Source organism: Amblyomma maculatum, chromosome 2 (assembly GCF_055883805.1).
Source record: "Amblyomma maculatum isolate TAMU_Amacu chromosome 2, ASM5588380v1, whole genome shotgun sequence".
Lineage (NCBI taxonomy): Eukaryota > Metazoa > Arthropoda > Arachnida > Ixodida > Ixodidae > Amblyomma > Amblyomma maculatum.
This window is the reverse complement of record NC_139345.1, coordinates 129,608,676-129,622,035: the sequence shown is the minus strand read 5'-3', so window position 1 is coordinate 129,622,035 and position 13,360 is coordinate 129,608,676. Positions and strand designations below refer to the sequence as shown.

General features: G+C 44.2%; 1 protein-coding gene and 3 non-coding genes across 10 annotated transcripts in view; 3 read left to right on the top strand and 1 right to left on the bottom strand.

Annotated features, from left to right (window-relative positions):
• The first annotated feature begins 57 nt into the window (after positions 1-57).
• On the top strand, positions 58-129 carry TRNAM-CAU (transfer RNA methionine (anticodon CAU)). The gene has a single exon. It is a non-coding gene; the product is annotated as a tRNA-Met (tRNA).
• Positions 130-200: 71 nt separating this feature from the next.
• On the top strand, positions 201-272 carry TRNAM-CAU (transfer RNA methionine (anticodon CAU)). The gene has a single exon. It is a non-coding gene; the product is annotated as a tRNA-Met (tRNA).
• Positions 273-343: 71 nt separating this feature from the next.
• On the top strand, positions 344-415 carry TRNAM-CAU (transfer RNA methionine (anticodon CAU)). The gene has a single exon. It is a non-coding gene; the product is annotated as a tRNA-Met (tRNA).
• A 9,520-nt stretch (positions 416-9,935) lies between these two features.
• LOC146199851 (activating molecule in BECN1-regulated autophagy protein 1-like) overlaps positions 9,936-13,360 on the bottom strand; it is an 80,616-nt gene continuing 77,191 nt past the window's right edge. For all 7 annotated transcript variants that reach the window (XM_084595267.1, XM_084595265.1, XM_084595268.1 and 4 more), the window contains one exon: positions 9,936-13,071. In XM_084595267.1, the coding sequence (XP_084451393.1) occupies positions 12,823-13,071 (249 nt within the window). In that variant the 3' untranslated portion in view covers positions 9,936-12,822. The remainder of the gene's footprint in view (positions 13,072-13,360) is intronic.

Genomic DNA, 13,360 nt, shown 5'->3' with positions numbered 1-13,360 from the left:
TTCACAAAATAGTTCCGCGCCTATTACACTGTTTATTAAAAACCTTGCTCATCGCCTAGCAGAGTGGCGCAGTGGAAGCGTGCTGGGCCCATAACCCAGAGGTCCGTGGATCGAAACCACGCTCTGCTATATTGTTTTATGCGTTCACAAAGTAGTTCCGCGCCTATTACACTGTTTATTAAAAACCTTGTTCATCGCCTAGCAGAGTGGCGCAGCGGAAGCGTGCTGGGCCCATAACCCAGAGGTCCGTGGATCGAAACCACGCTCTGCTACATTGTTTTATTTGTTCACAAAATAGTTCCGCGCCTATTACACTGTTTATTGAAAACCTTGCTCATCGCCTAGCAGAGTGGCGCAGTGGAAGCGTGCTGGGCCCATAACCCAGAGGTCCGTGGATCGAAACCACGCTCTGCTACAATATTTTTTTTTTTTCTGCTTTTTCTCACGTCACTGGATTTTATATCCGAATGCATTACAAATGGGCGTGCACATGGTCACCGTGTATGCGTAGGAAACAAGAACAGCCAATATTAATTATAACCCACCCCAGTATACACTCAGTGTTTTGTTGTGCTCGGTAGAGTTTTATGACACAGAAGCAGTTAACCAGACATGTGCCATGCCAAACACGAAGCGCACGAACACACTGAAACCCACAAACCGTTCCACACCACACCGTGCCATGAGACAATGTGCTGAAATGCATAAAAGTTTTGCTTTACTATAGCCAGAAATCATTACCCGCGGGGGCTCGCAACATTTGCATCACAGAGCCGCGCGGGTGGGTATGTATAGCTGAGAAAAGCAGCGCTGAACTTAGGAATACCCCAGTAACCATAGAGCTAATAACGTTGTGTGTTAGGTTTTTTCCGTGCTTCTGGTGGCTGTCCAGCACAGCCATCAGCCATACCATGCTGGATACGCCGGTTCTCGTCCGCTCGGTTTTTACACTCGCTTAAGATATAAAAATATTGAAAAAAACAAACAAACAAAACAAAACAAAAAAAACCAGACAAACAAACAAAAAGGAAACGTTGCACGGCGCCAGCTAGAGGTTCGACACTTTGTCCCAGGCGCTGTGATGCGCATACCAGTCAATTTTTTGTGCAATTGTATTGTGCAATTTTCCCCTTCATGGATCACTGCCTTGTCGTGGCGGAGGGGCTTGCGAAACTCGATGAAGTCGTGAGCTCTGCTGTGTAGGGCCACCCAAGATAGACAGGTCACGGCAGAGTTCTGACAAAATATGTGATTCACTGGAGAAGATAATGGCAACCCACTCCAGTATTTCCTGCCAAGAAAACCCTATGGCCAGTCACAATACCATTATCGATATGGTGCCGGAAGATGAGCCCCCCAGGTTGGAAGGCGTCCCACATGTTACTGGGGATGAACAAAGGGCGATTCCTAGTAGCTCCAGGACGAATGAAGCGGCTGGGCTAAAGCCAAAAGGACGCTCAGCTATGGATGTGTCGGGAAGCGACCGGAAAGTCCGATGTTGCAAGGAGATATATCACATAGCAACATGGAATGTAAGATCTATGATGCAAGGTAAACTGGATATCGTCAAGCGAGAAATGGACAGATTGAACATTGATATCTTGGGTATCAGCGAGCTCAAGTGGACCGAAATGGGAGAATTTAACTCCGGCGACCATTATGTCTTTTATTGTGGGCACGAATCCAAGAGAAGGAATGGGGTCGCTCTCATAGTAAACAGAAGAATGGGCAAAGCAGTGCTAGGGTACAACCCCAAAAACGGCCGAATGATTTCACTTCGGATCCAAGGTCACCCTTTCAACATAACAGTTATCCAAGTCTATGCACCGACCACTGCTGCTGAAGAAGCTGACGTTGAGAGATTTTATGCGGACCTACAATGCCTTTTAGACCGCACCCCATCATCAGACGTCGTTTTTCTCATAGGAGACTGGAATGCTAAGGTCGGGAGTGAAGAAATATCCGGAATTACAGGCAAGTTCGGTCTTGGTGAGCCAAATGAAGCTGGGCAGAGGCTAGTAGAGTTCTGTCAAGAAAACAACCTGACCATAGCGAATACTCATTTTCAACAGCACAAGAGGCGCCTGTACACATGGATTTCACCGGACGGTCTGTGCAGGAATCAGATCGATTATATTATTTGCCGGCAGAGATGGAGAAGCGCTATACAAGCAGTAAAAACAAGGCCTGGGGCCGATTGTGGCACCGATCATCAGCTTCTTGTTGCCAAAATTAAGCTTCGATTGAGGAAAACGCAGAAAACTAGAAGGCCTTTCAGGTATGATCTGGATCAGATTCCATTAGAATATGCTGTGGAAGTGAGGAATCGATTTCAAGAATTAGATCTAGAAGACAGAGAGCCCGAAGAGATGTGGACTGATGTTCGTGATATATTACAAGAAGTTGCTACTAAGGTAGTTCCAAAGCAAAAGAAATGCAAAAAAGCAAACTGGTTATCTGAAGAGGCTTTGCAAATAGCTGAGGAAAGGAGGATGGCAAAAGGTATGGGGGAAAGAGAAAGATACAAGGTTCTCAATGCGGATTTTCAGAAAATAGCAAGGAGAGATAAGAATGCCTTCCTGAACATACAGTGTCAAGCAGTTGAGGACAACAGCCAATTAAGGAACACAAGAGCTCTGTATAAGACAATCAAAGATATCAAAGGAATCTTCTGTGTTAAGCTGGGTGTGATAAAGGACGTACGAGGCAAGGACCTCACTGAAGCCTCAGAGATAAAGAAGAGGTGGCAGGAATACACAGAAGAACTGTACAAGAAGGACCCGGATGTGCAAACCCAACATAGGACGGTTGTGATTACTGATCTCGAGCCGGGCATCCTGAAGAGTGAAGTAGAATGGGCCTTAGCCAGCCTTGCTAAGAACAAAGCTAGCGGAATTGATGGTATTCCAGCTGAGTTGCTTCAAAACCTCAACCACGACGCTGTTGACACACTGCATACATTATGTCAAAAGATTTGGACAACCCTGCAGTGGCCACAGGATTGGAGGAGGTCAGTTTACATCCCCATTCCAAAGAAAGGCAGTGCCAAAGATTGTTCCAACTACCGCACGATCGCGCTTATTTCGCATGCTAGCAAGGTGATGTTAAAAATCCTGCAAGGTAGGCTGCAGCAGTATGTGGATCGGGAGCTTCCGGACGTGCAAGCTGGGTTTCGCAAGGGCAGAGGAACTAGAGACCAAATTGCCAACCTTCGCTGGATCATGGAAAAAGCAAGAGAGTTCCAGAAACCCATTTACTTCTGCTTTATTGATTATGCGAAAGCGTTTGACTGCGTAGATCACAGCAGATTGTGGCAAGCTCTCCAAGAAATGGGAGTTCCAATTCACCTCATCTGTCTCCTCAGGAACCTTTATGAAGGGCAAGAGGCCACAGTCAGAACTGGGCGTGGTCTTACTGATTGGTTTCCGATTGAGAAAGGGGTGAGGCAAGGCTGCATACTGTCGCCCTGCCTATTTAACCTATATGCAGAGTGCATCATGAGGAAGGCCGGTCTGGACGAGTCATCAGCTGGAGTGAAGATTGCTGGAAAACGTATCAACAACCTTAGATATGCGGATGATACCACTTTAATGGCAGAAAGTGAAGTGGAACTCAAGAGACTTCTGATGCGCGTACAAGAAGAGAGTGAGAAGTTTGGGCTTAAACTGAACATTAAAAAGACGAAGATCATGGCGTCTTGCCCTATCAAGTCCTGTAGCATCAATGGACAAGAAGTGGAAGCTGTGGCAGATTTTCTGTTCTTGGGCGCCAAGATTACCTCGGGAGGAGAATGCAGCCATGAAATTAGGAGACGCCTGCTTCTGGGAAAGAGAGCAATGGTTAGCCTTGACCGCCTAGTAAAGAGCAGAGACATTAGTCTGCCAACCAAGATCCGTATAAACCGTGCTATGGTCTTTCCAGTTGTGATGTATGGATGCGAGAGTTGGACTGTGAAAAAGGCTGCCCGCCGAGGAATTGACGCGTTTGAATTGTGGTGCTGGCGAAGACTCTTAAGAGTTCCTTGGACTGCCAGAAGATCAAATCAGTCGACATTGTCGACCATAAACCCTGACTGCTCATTGGAGGGTCAAATTCTAAAGTTAAAGCTCAGCTACTTTGGTCATCTGATGAGAAGAGAGGAGTCGCTGGAGAAAGATTTGATGTTGGGAAAGGTTGAGGGTCGCCGGAGAAGGGGTAGGCAGCGAACGCGATGGTTAGATGGCATTCTCGAGGCATTGCAGATGAAGCTATGTGATGTTAAAAAGATAGTGAGAGACCGGAAAGCGTGGCGTGACATGGTCCATAGGGTCACGAAGAGTCGGACACGACTGAACGCCTGAACTGATTGTGCAATTTTATTTATTTTTTTTTGTTGTTGCACGGCACTGATCTTCCCATTACTTTGCAAGTTTTAGAGCTTGGAAAAGCATGGACCGGCCGTTTTTTGGTCCGCGCCTGTACGTGTATACGACGTATTTAGTTAGGTTAAAGTAAGACAGAAATAAACTTTATTTCGTCAAGACGTCTTCGCTTTGCAGAAGGGCCGCTTAGACAGGTTTGGTGACCCCTTTTCTTCTGCCCGGGCTATTTTCGCATCCCCTTATGATATATATGGTCTAATGATCATCTAAGACCGCAACGTTGTTGCATTTGTTTGATGTTATCTCTGGCCAGATATATATGTGATTGGCGAGAATCGCTTTTGGATACGAGTTTGTTAGGAGTTTCCTCCACGTTAGGGGTAATGTTCTGTACTGTCTCGTGATTTCTCTATGTTTCTATCCCATAGCTGTGCGCCCCGACATGAGATCTCGGGCAAGTTTTTTAACCGCTTCGTTGCCGTCTCATCTGGCGAACGATTAATTACTTTTCTGTCTATGGGACTTTGATCCAGGATTCGTGAGTTCATAAAACGACTGCCGCACGCTGTACCCACGGATGGCCTCTTTACTATCACAGACTATTTGATTTGCTCGATCTGTACGATGGCACTGCTATGGTGACGGTGACCTCCTCTACGGTTTCAGTAATCCTTGTTTTGGTCAAGGCTGGGCTAGGTCTTAATATGGTTCCCATTGGAGCGGCGCATACGGAACTTTATGAAGACAATAATGATCACTGAGCAGCACGAGAGTGTTTTGCAGTTGGAAATTGATGAAGAAATGTTTACTCTCCGCGTGAGGGTGTGTTGAAGTTTTACATCAGAACATGTCTACTATATGATGTGGGCCTGCCCGTCCAGCTTAACCCAACCTCAACAGGGAGGAATGGGTGACGACCCTGATCGGCTGCTCTGACCTACAGGCTCAAAAGGCTTTGGTCGAGCGCGCCCGCGGGCAGCGGCTGACACCACAGGGGTCCCAGGGACCTCACACTAATCAGAGAAGCCTGGGAGACTTTGCTGCATGGAAAGCCCAAACACGGAACACCAGCTGCTAGTGGTTCGATTGGCTGAAGAGGCTGCCGAGATCCAAGGGATTTTGGACAGCATCTGAAGCGGATTTCCATCTGCCCTAATTAAGGTGCTTCTCCTCTAGAGCGGAGGGCCTAGGGTAGGAAACAGCGTTTCCCTTTTCTGTCGGACAATAAAGTTGATTCACTCACTCACTCGAGTGATTTAAGTCTTTAAGCACGAGTTTGCTGCACAGCGCGAGACGAAGATGTTTGCTGTGCAGCGTAAAGAGAAACGTGGCGCATTAGGACGGGCAACATTTGTGGCACGCATGAGTAACTGGATTCTAAGGGAAGGAAAGCGTAGCAGGGGGTGGCAGAAAGTTAAGTAGGCGGATGAGGTTAAGAAGTTCGCAGGGGTCAAGTGGATGCATGCAGCTAGCAGAGAACCGGGTTAATTGGAGAAATATGGGAGAAGACTTCCTGCAGTGGATATAGTCAGGCTGATGATGATGATGATGAGGAATACGAAACTTGCTAGGACACAGTATGTAAAGCTTACACTCCAAAAATGAACATAAAATTAGTGCTTTGCCAAATTATGACCACCGCTTAAAATTTTGCTCACTAGTAAATTAGCTAAAATTACATGAAACAATTTATTTCGCAAGCAACAGCAGTTTACTGTAGCAAATGCCTCCTGTGCGGCCATTTTCTGGAATTTAAGAAAATCCCTAAGCATAAAAAACAAAACTTTTTGTGCTGCACTGTTGTAACAGTTCCAATAGTGCAAATGGGAAGGTTCTTAGGCAATGTCCCTAAACAACACATGGGCAGTGAGGGATTCCTTAGTGCAAGGGCCCGGATTAATTTAGGCCAGCAGGGGCTCCAATGTGCCCCGACATTACGCTGTACTTGGGTGCCTTCCACTTCCCCTGAAAAGTGGCTGCTGTGGCCAGGACTGACGTTGGGCTATCTGGCTCAGTAGAGAACCGTAACCACAAAGCCACTGCGGTGGGATCTCGATGGCGTTTGAAATGAACTTTGCAGCAACTGTCTCACCGCAAACTACAATACAAAGATTTTAGTTTAAAGCTAACTCTCCTATTGACATAGGATAGAGGATTTTTTGCACATCTTCCAGGTGATGTGCTGTTCTGATCGGCTTCAAAAAATTAGGGTATCAGCTGTTTACTCTTGTATAGTTCAAATTGTACCAGTCCGAAATAAATGGTCATTATGAAAAATGCTAGGTTTAGAAAGCAGCAACTTGAATAGTTGAGCAGAATAAGGTAAAAAATGAACGAGGAGAATTGCAAAAAAGGAATGATGCAATCTGCACTAAATGAAATCTACACTAAACAATTTCATTAAATTTACAAGGCTGCAGAAAGCTGCAATCACAATGAAACACCAAAGTCAGGGAAGCCAGGTAATAAATGAGCTCAACACAGATGACATTACAGAATTGGTTTTATTGTTCTATCGACTAATTTTGTATGCGACAAGAGGTGGCAGTCAGGGTGCATGAGGCACCCCCAAAAGTCTGCCCGGCTGCTGTCTGCTGCAAGACTCAATGCAGCAAAATGTATGCAGAGAGTGACCAAAGAACTTTACCAATTCCTACCATGAGTTCACCACACCTCAGTACACAACATTTATGTTCCACTATCTCTGACCACAGCTTTGAAAAGCAGACAAATTTCTCACCTTAAAGAGAAAAAAATCACAAAATTCATTTACACAAGCACAGCAGCTAAACAAGCACAGCAGCTAAACTGATAGTTTTCAATCTAGATACAGGCTCACATTTCACCACTGCATATTTTTTTAATCACAGAGCTCTGATGCACACCAAAACAGTGTGCAAGAAACAATCATTCCGTCTGCTACTTTTAAATTGCCTTTTAGGCGATCCTCAATCCTTGATGCGTACAGAGCTTGTCCACAGCCAGTTACCTCTTAAAAGCATGCTCTTACTACCCTAAAGGTCACAAAATTAAATGGCGTTGCAAATTAAATGTCCACAGCAGTGTCTGGGACATTACACTAAACAATTAATTACTTGTTATCGCGATTACCTCCATCATACTTACACACACATCAGAGGCAGGATTGCCAATAAACTAGAAACTCTTTCAGAAACAGAAAACAACAACAAAAGATATCAACAATCATTCACACACGTGCCGTAAATATGCCACCAGAAAATAATGAGAGTTCAACAGATAGGTTTCCAAGCCAATCTCTTCCCCATGCACAATTCACCTAGTATTGCTCCAAGAGACACTTCCACCAGAAGGCATAAACATGAGTAGCGGCTGTTAACTAAATTAGACTATGTGTGTGCATAATTATAATATACATATATTTATACATATATATATATAATATATATACTGTCATCTGGTACAAGTTGATTAGTTTGCCTACATACACACAAGACCCTTGCCACATGTGGGAAACATTACAATAAAGCATATGGCAGCAAAATCAGGCATTTCAATAGAATAGCGCTCATGCCAGCATGTACCATGTCACTTTAATGCTCGTAGAGTGCAAAGAAAACAATGTTGAGTCTCCCACGTAAAGCAAATTTGCACAAAAAAGAAGGCCTGAAGATCTATAAAAGGACACACAAACATGTTTCACTTTCGTGAGATGGATGGGAAGTCAGAAGACATCAGATGCTACATTACCTGTCATCAGAGGCTGTAATATAAAAAAAAAGTGTAATAATATGCTGCATCAGGTTTTCCTGAAAGACAACATAGCTGGGAACAGCACCGCACCAAGGTAAGGCCAATATGCTAACAGTGATTTGGGTAAACTGAAAAGGCAGACTTGTTCGCAGTGTGCTCCAAATTATTTACTCAGTACAGCCTCTAAATGTAATAAGTACACAAAATTTTCACAGCAGTGTGCCTTCGTACAGTGTCCTGAACAAATCAAACAGAACAGTATAGCTACTGGTTGCGACTAGCCACATTGGTTTCCCCTTTCACCACAGGCACAGTTTACTTAACAGCACCCTCTCGATACTCCCAACATTGCTTATTTTTCGGCACCTTATCATTCTCCGAACCCTATATTTTTTTATTGCTGCGGTTCCAACTCTGAGTATCGTATTCCAACTGGGTATCGTACAAACCAAAACTTGTGGCATGCCCGATGAATTATTGGAGTCGAGCTCCTGTCATGCAATGTTGCAAAAATGGCAATATATGGGAAAAACAAAAAAATCGCGAGAGAACCTGCGCAACTGTGGCTGTCTCGAAAGTGCGAACAATGCCAATGAAAGACTGAAAGCATCCATACCAGTGTTACTGAAGCACTGTTAGGAAAATAGAAACTCAAATACCTTTCTTAACCTTAGTAGCAAAGAAAATTATTCATATCATTAGGGTAAAAAATTTTGGAACTAAACACTTTCATTTGCTTATATTTTACATGCACAATGGAGAACGACATGAAGAAGGAAAGCATTCTATTCTGCCACAAGTTCAATCAATTACAGAATGGTTAGGTAACTAGGAGATGACATTGCAGTTGTAGTTTACATGACATCTTTTTTTCTTTTCTAGCTACCAATGAATGATCTGCCGAGCTTCATACAGGGCTGTTTAAGGGCTCCAAAGCCTGTACATCCTAAGCCGAGCATTTATGGCATACATGTCCAAGCAGTACAATCCACTGGCCCAATATTAAATCGGCAATGTCCAGCCCAACCTAGGACCAGTGCATTGCCAACGTAGGGTCAATATTAGATGGTTTGTGCTGCTTAGTCAGGCCACAATGATCCGTGTACATCACTTAAAAACAATCACCCATGAATTTACCAGATCCTGTAGATACAATGAGGTCAGGAGGCAATGAAGACCACAGCCACTATGACTTCCAGCCACATAAACCATCAAAAGCATTCCGCTTATTGGTAACACACCCCATTTCTTAAGCCAGATAGTCAAGTATAGCTAGATACTACCTGCACTTCCCTAACCTTGCCAGTGCGGTTAGATGGCAAACTGGCTGCCCAACTTTGCATGTATAAAAAAAAATTCTTTCCGCTTTGCTTAGCAGCCAATTTTAAATTAATTTAATTATTAATCTTATTAAATAAACAAGGGAGTAAAAATAACGCACAAGCTTTAAAATGACCGGCTTTAAAATAAAGAATGAATTTTGGCAAGCTGAATCAAGGTGCAAAAATTACCTTCAAACATTGGGAGCTGTTGTGAGACCATCAGGGCTCCGTTCCTGCTGCAGCACTTGTTGCTTGCAGCCACCTTCCTTAACTTATCATGGCAATTTAAATTCGGGTCAGTCAACGTCGTAGAAAACTGCTCATAGTACACCTCAAATCATAGAAATGTGTGTCCATCTAGCCTGCACCTACAGAGGGGAAAGCCTAGTCTTCCAACTGTAACTACAAATGAACACCTAACAAACCTGCTCATCAAGAAATCGAGCCAGCCAACCCAGAACTCTTTAGCATAGCTAAGCTTGTGTACGCCGCAATAAAAGAAAAAGGAAAAAGCAACCAGTTGCAGTCCTACAAAACAAAATTTTAAATCTTTATGCACTGACACAATACAACCATCTATCTAAAAATACAACTGCAGATTATCATAGCATGCTTGATGTACACCAAATCTCAAATGGCTTAGAATGGGTGGTTGTATATGCTGGGTGGTAACTAGACTTCTCAACAGAAAAAGAACGGCTTTAATCATTCCACAGCCACAATGCACAAACCAAATGTCACCACATTCAGTTCCCATAAGGTCATTTCAGACAAACCGTACACAATTTTTTTTCCCTATTTTTCCGACTGTAAAACGCAGCTTGGCTTTGTAACGGTCACATGACTTGCGAAGGCCCTTCCAATCACCGGATAAACGTTAACATGTATGTTAGCTTGCAGCCTGCAAACTAAGGATTAACTGAAAAATACGATGGCCATAATAATCACTATGTCAGTAGCAATCAATATGTTTACATTCACCCCATGCTCCCCATAGCTACACAGTGCATAAATTGGACGCAATCTCTCATAGAGCAACTGGGAATTGGCCACAGTTGTAGTTTTACAGTCCACACACAATGTGCACTTTCATCCACAGAAAAAATCCAAAGCAAACGCTCATGCTAACTGGACACTTTTTATTCTTGCCAACAACCACAGGACTGACCAGAAACGATTTCTTGCCGGGAAAGAGGAAGCACTGCACATGTCTGTTGAGGTAGAAAGACCAGGAAGCTCGACGGCAGGCGTCTTTTGGAACAGGCACAGAGTTGAACAGTTTCTCCGTGTCTTTTCCACACGTTCTAGGTATATCGAGTAAACTCTAAAACATTCCACAGATTGCCATTTACACAGGAGACAAAACAATGGTCACTGTTGAAGCTAGCAGAAACGCAAATGGTAACCAGAGGAGCTGCGGAGGAACCTAATTACCTCACGGCTGATGAAAAAAAATAAACAGAACTCGCGCGTAAAAGCCGCAGTCTCGACTTGTGAACATGAGCGACAAATCACCCCCCTCAACACCAGATTGCGTGCCTCCACTACAAATGATTTTTTTTTCCATCTTGCAGCTCTAAACGCTTTATCAATCACTCTAGCAACGTGTCAAATCTTCACATACGGTTGCAGTGCTGGCGACTAGCCTTTAAAAGCTTTGCTTTTTTTTTTCTTCAATGCCACTCGATGATCGTCTGGCGAGAGAAACTTGCCCCGGCTTGGGACGCTGTTGCCGAAGCACATAAACTTGCTGCACCACATCACACTGTGCTGATATACCTTACAGTATTCAACAGTCAAACGACTAACTGCACACAGTCCTTTCTAGACTATGTCTTTTACACTAACCAGACTAGCACTCTTATCTTATTAAGAAAAAGCATGAAGTAAACTGAACTCTGCTGTCATGAACAAAAAAAAGAAATGAGAGAAAAAAAAAAAAAAATAAAAGAAAAGAAAGAGAGAAAAAGGGGCACCGGTGACTCTGAGATACTTGTCATGTGAGGTGAATCACACCTATGGAACTTGTTCAAACACAAGCCGCCCTTTTACGCAGTCAGTGGCATGCTGGGATAGCTTTGTACCTCCCACATAGCCAACTTTTACCAAGCACATGCTTCCTACGAGACCTGCCACGTGACCTTGAACACTTGCGTTATCTTGAGTGTCAGCGGTGCTAAGAAAAATGCTCTGTGAGCCGATTGAAGGCACCCCAAAAGGGTGCTGTGCAAAAGCAGGGCAGGAAAGATGACAGGAATGCATCCTTCAGTGTACAACTCTCGAAACTCACGATTACCATTTTTTCTTTTTAAAGAGCTATGCACAGCACAGAGAGCGCAGTAACGTCCTTGAGTTATGTGCAGCTGCTGAATGAAAACCACAAGTTAGCAAGAAGCACATTTAGCAAACACTAGTATTTACAGCACCTTTGGATCACTGTTTGGCCGATAATTTCCTATTTATCCCACAGCCATTAAATATAATTAGAGAAGTCAATGAATAAAACAACCATTGCTTACCACATTGAACAATAACTTACAAACAAAACAAAAAAAGCAAAATAAATGTGAACTGGATTTAACTGCCAACTTTTCCATATAGCACACAAAATGCTGCGCAAGCTGCTGCCTGTGAATACAACTTAAATGAAGTTTTCTCTCTTTATTTTGCACGTACATTTTCATTTCTCGAATGGTTCCCGATCTCAGGATGTGAACTATTATCATGTGCATGATTCTTTCAATATAGAATCTCAAGCCTCCATGTTGCCCCCTCTTCTTCTCTTACCTCACAGTGTGCTGTTGAAACTCCTCAAAGATGGCAACAACTCCAACCAGTTACTCTCTCTAAGCTGTCACTCAACTGTTCCAGCACAATAATTAGTAAATCTGGGCATGGCATGCGGCTACCGTCAATACAGAAGTCACAACTTATACACTCGCTTTAGAAATCACTATTCCCTTTCATCACATGAAACTCACTATTACTGAAGCTTAACCACATCAAAGAGAGGTCACCACAGAACAAAAGGAGGAACAAGAAGCTACTTCCAAGTGGCATGCCGTTTCCCACAACTCATAAATTAAGTTTGCATAAACAAACAAGCAGCAACACCTTTCTCTCATTTGTGTATATCAGTCCACAGATGATAATCAACCTTTGAAAGCAATGACTTCCCGCGCTGCCGCTTCTTCTGCTTCATTTTTTAGGAAGTCCCTGTCAGGGGGACAGAGAGAGAGTAGTCCAGGGGAATCCAAGAACAGTCAGAAAAGAAAGGAAAAGGAGGAGAAAAAAAATAACGGTTCCCCCAGCACAAAACACTGAAGAAGGCAACGGGCTCGGTGCGCCGCCACCCTTGAGATCATGGTTGGTCGTGTTGAAGGGAGATGCGCTCCCCCAAGGACACACTAGCAGGAGCTGTACCAACCGGCAGAACTAGCCTCTGAGCTGCTGCTGGCACCAGAAGTGCTGGCGCCTGCCGAATGTCCGTCAGAAGTTTCTGAAGATGGAGATGACACCGCTGAGGAAGCGGCAGCCAAGCTATCGTCAATGGGCTGCTCCTGTTCCACAAAAAGTCCGCCCGAGCCACGGAGCATGGTTTGCGTGCCCGTCGTCTGCGTCTGTGGCAGCGCTGTCTGCGAAGCAGTCGACAGCACCTGCAACGTGGGGTTACGTTTCGAAGTGTACGGTCACCTGAACGTACTTCACAGACGTGATTGCATCTTCCTAACACTGCCAGAAAGGAGCCGCCTTAGGCCTGAATTGTCTGTCACGTGAGAGTCGAGAAGGTGTCAGTGAAGAAGATGTGCGTACACCGGGAAGTGGCACATGCATTGCGTCGTGCCACCAAATGCAGAACCTGCAATTGTTGGCTGATTCTGCAGCGCGCATACGCCCTAAAGACGCACCTAGGTATATAGCGTCCTGTGCATGGGTATTCGAAAC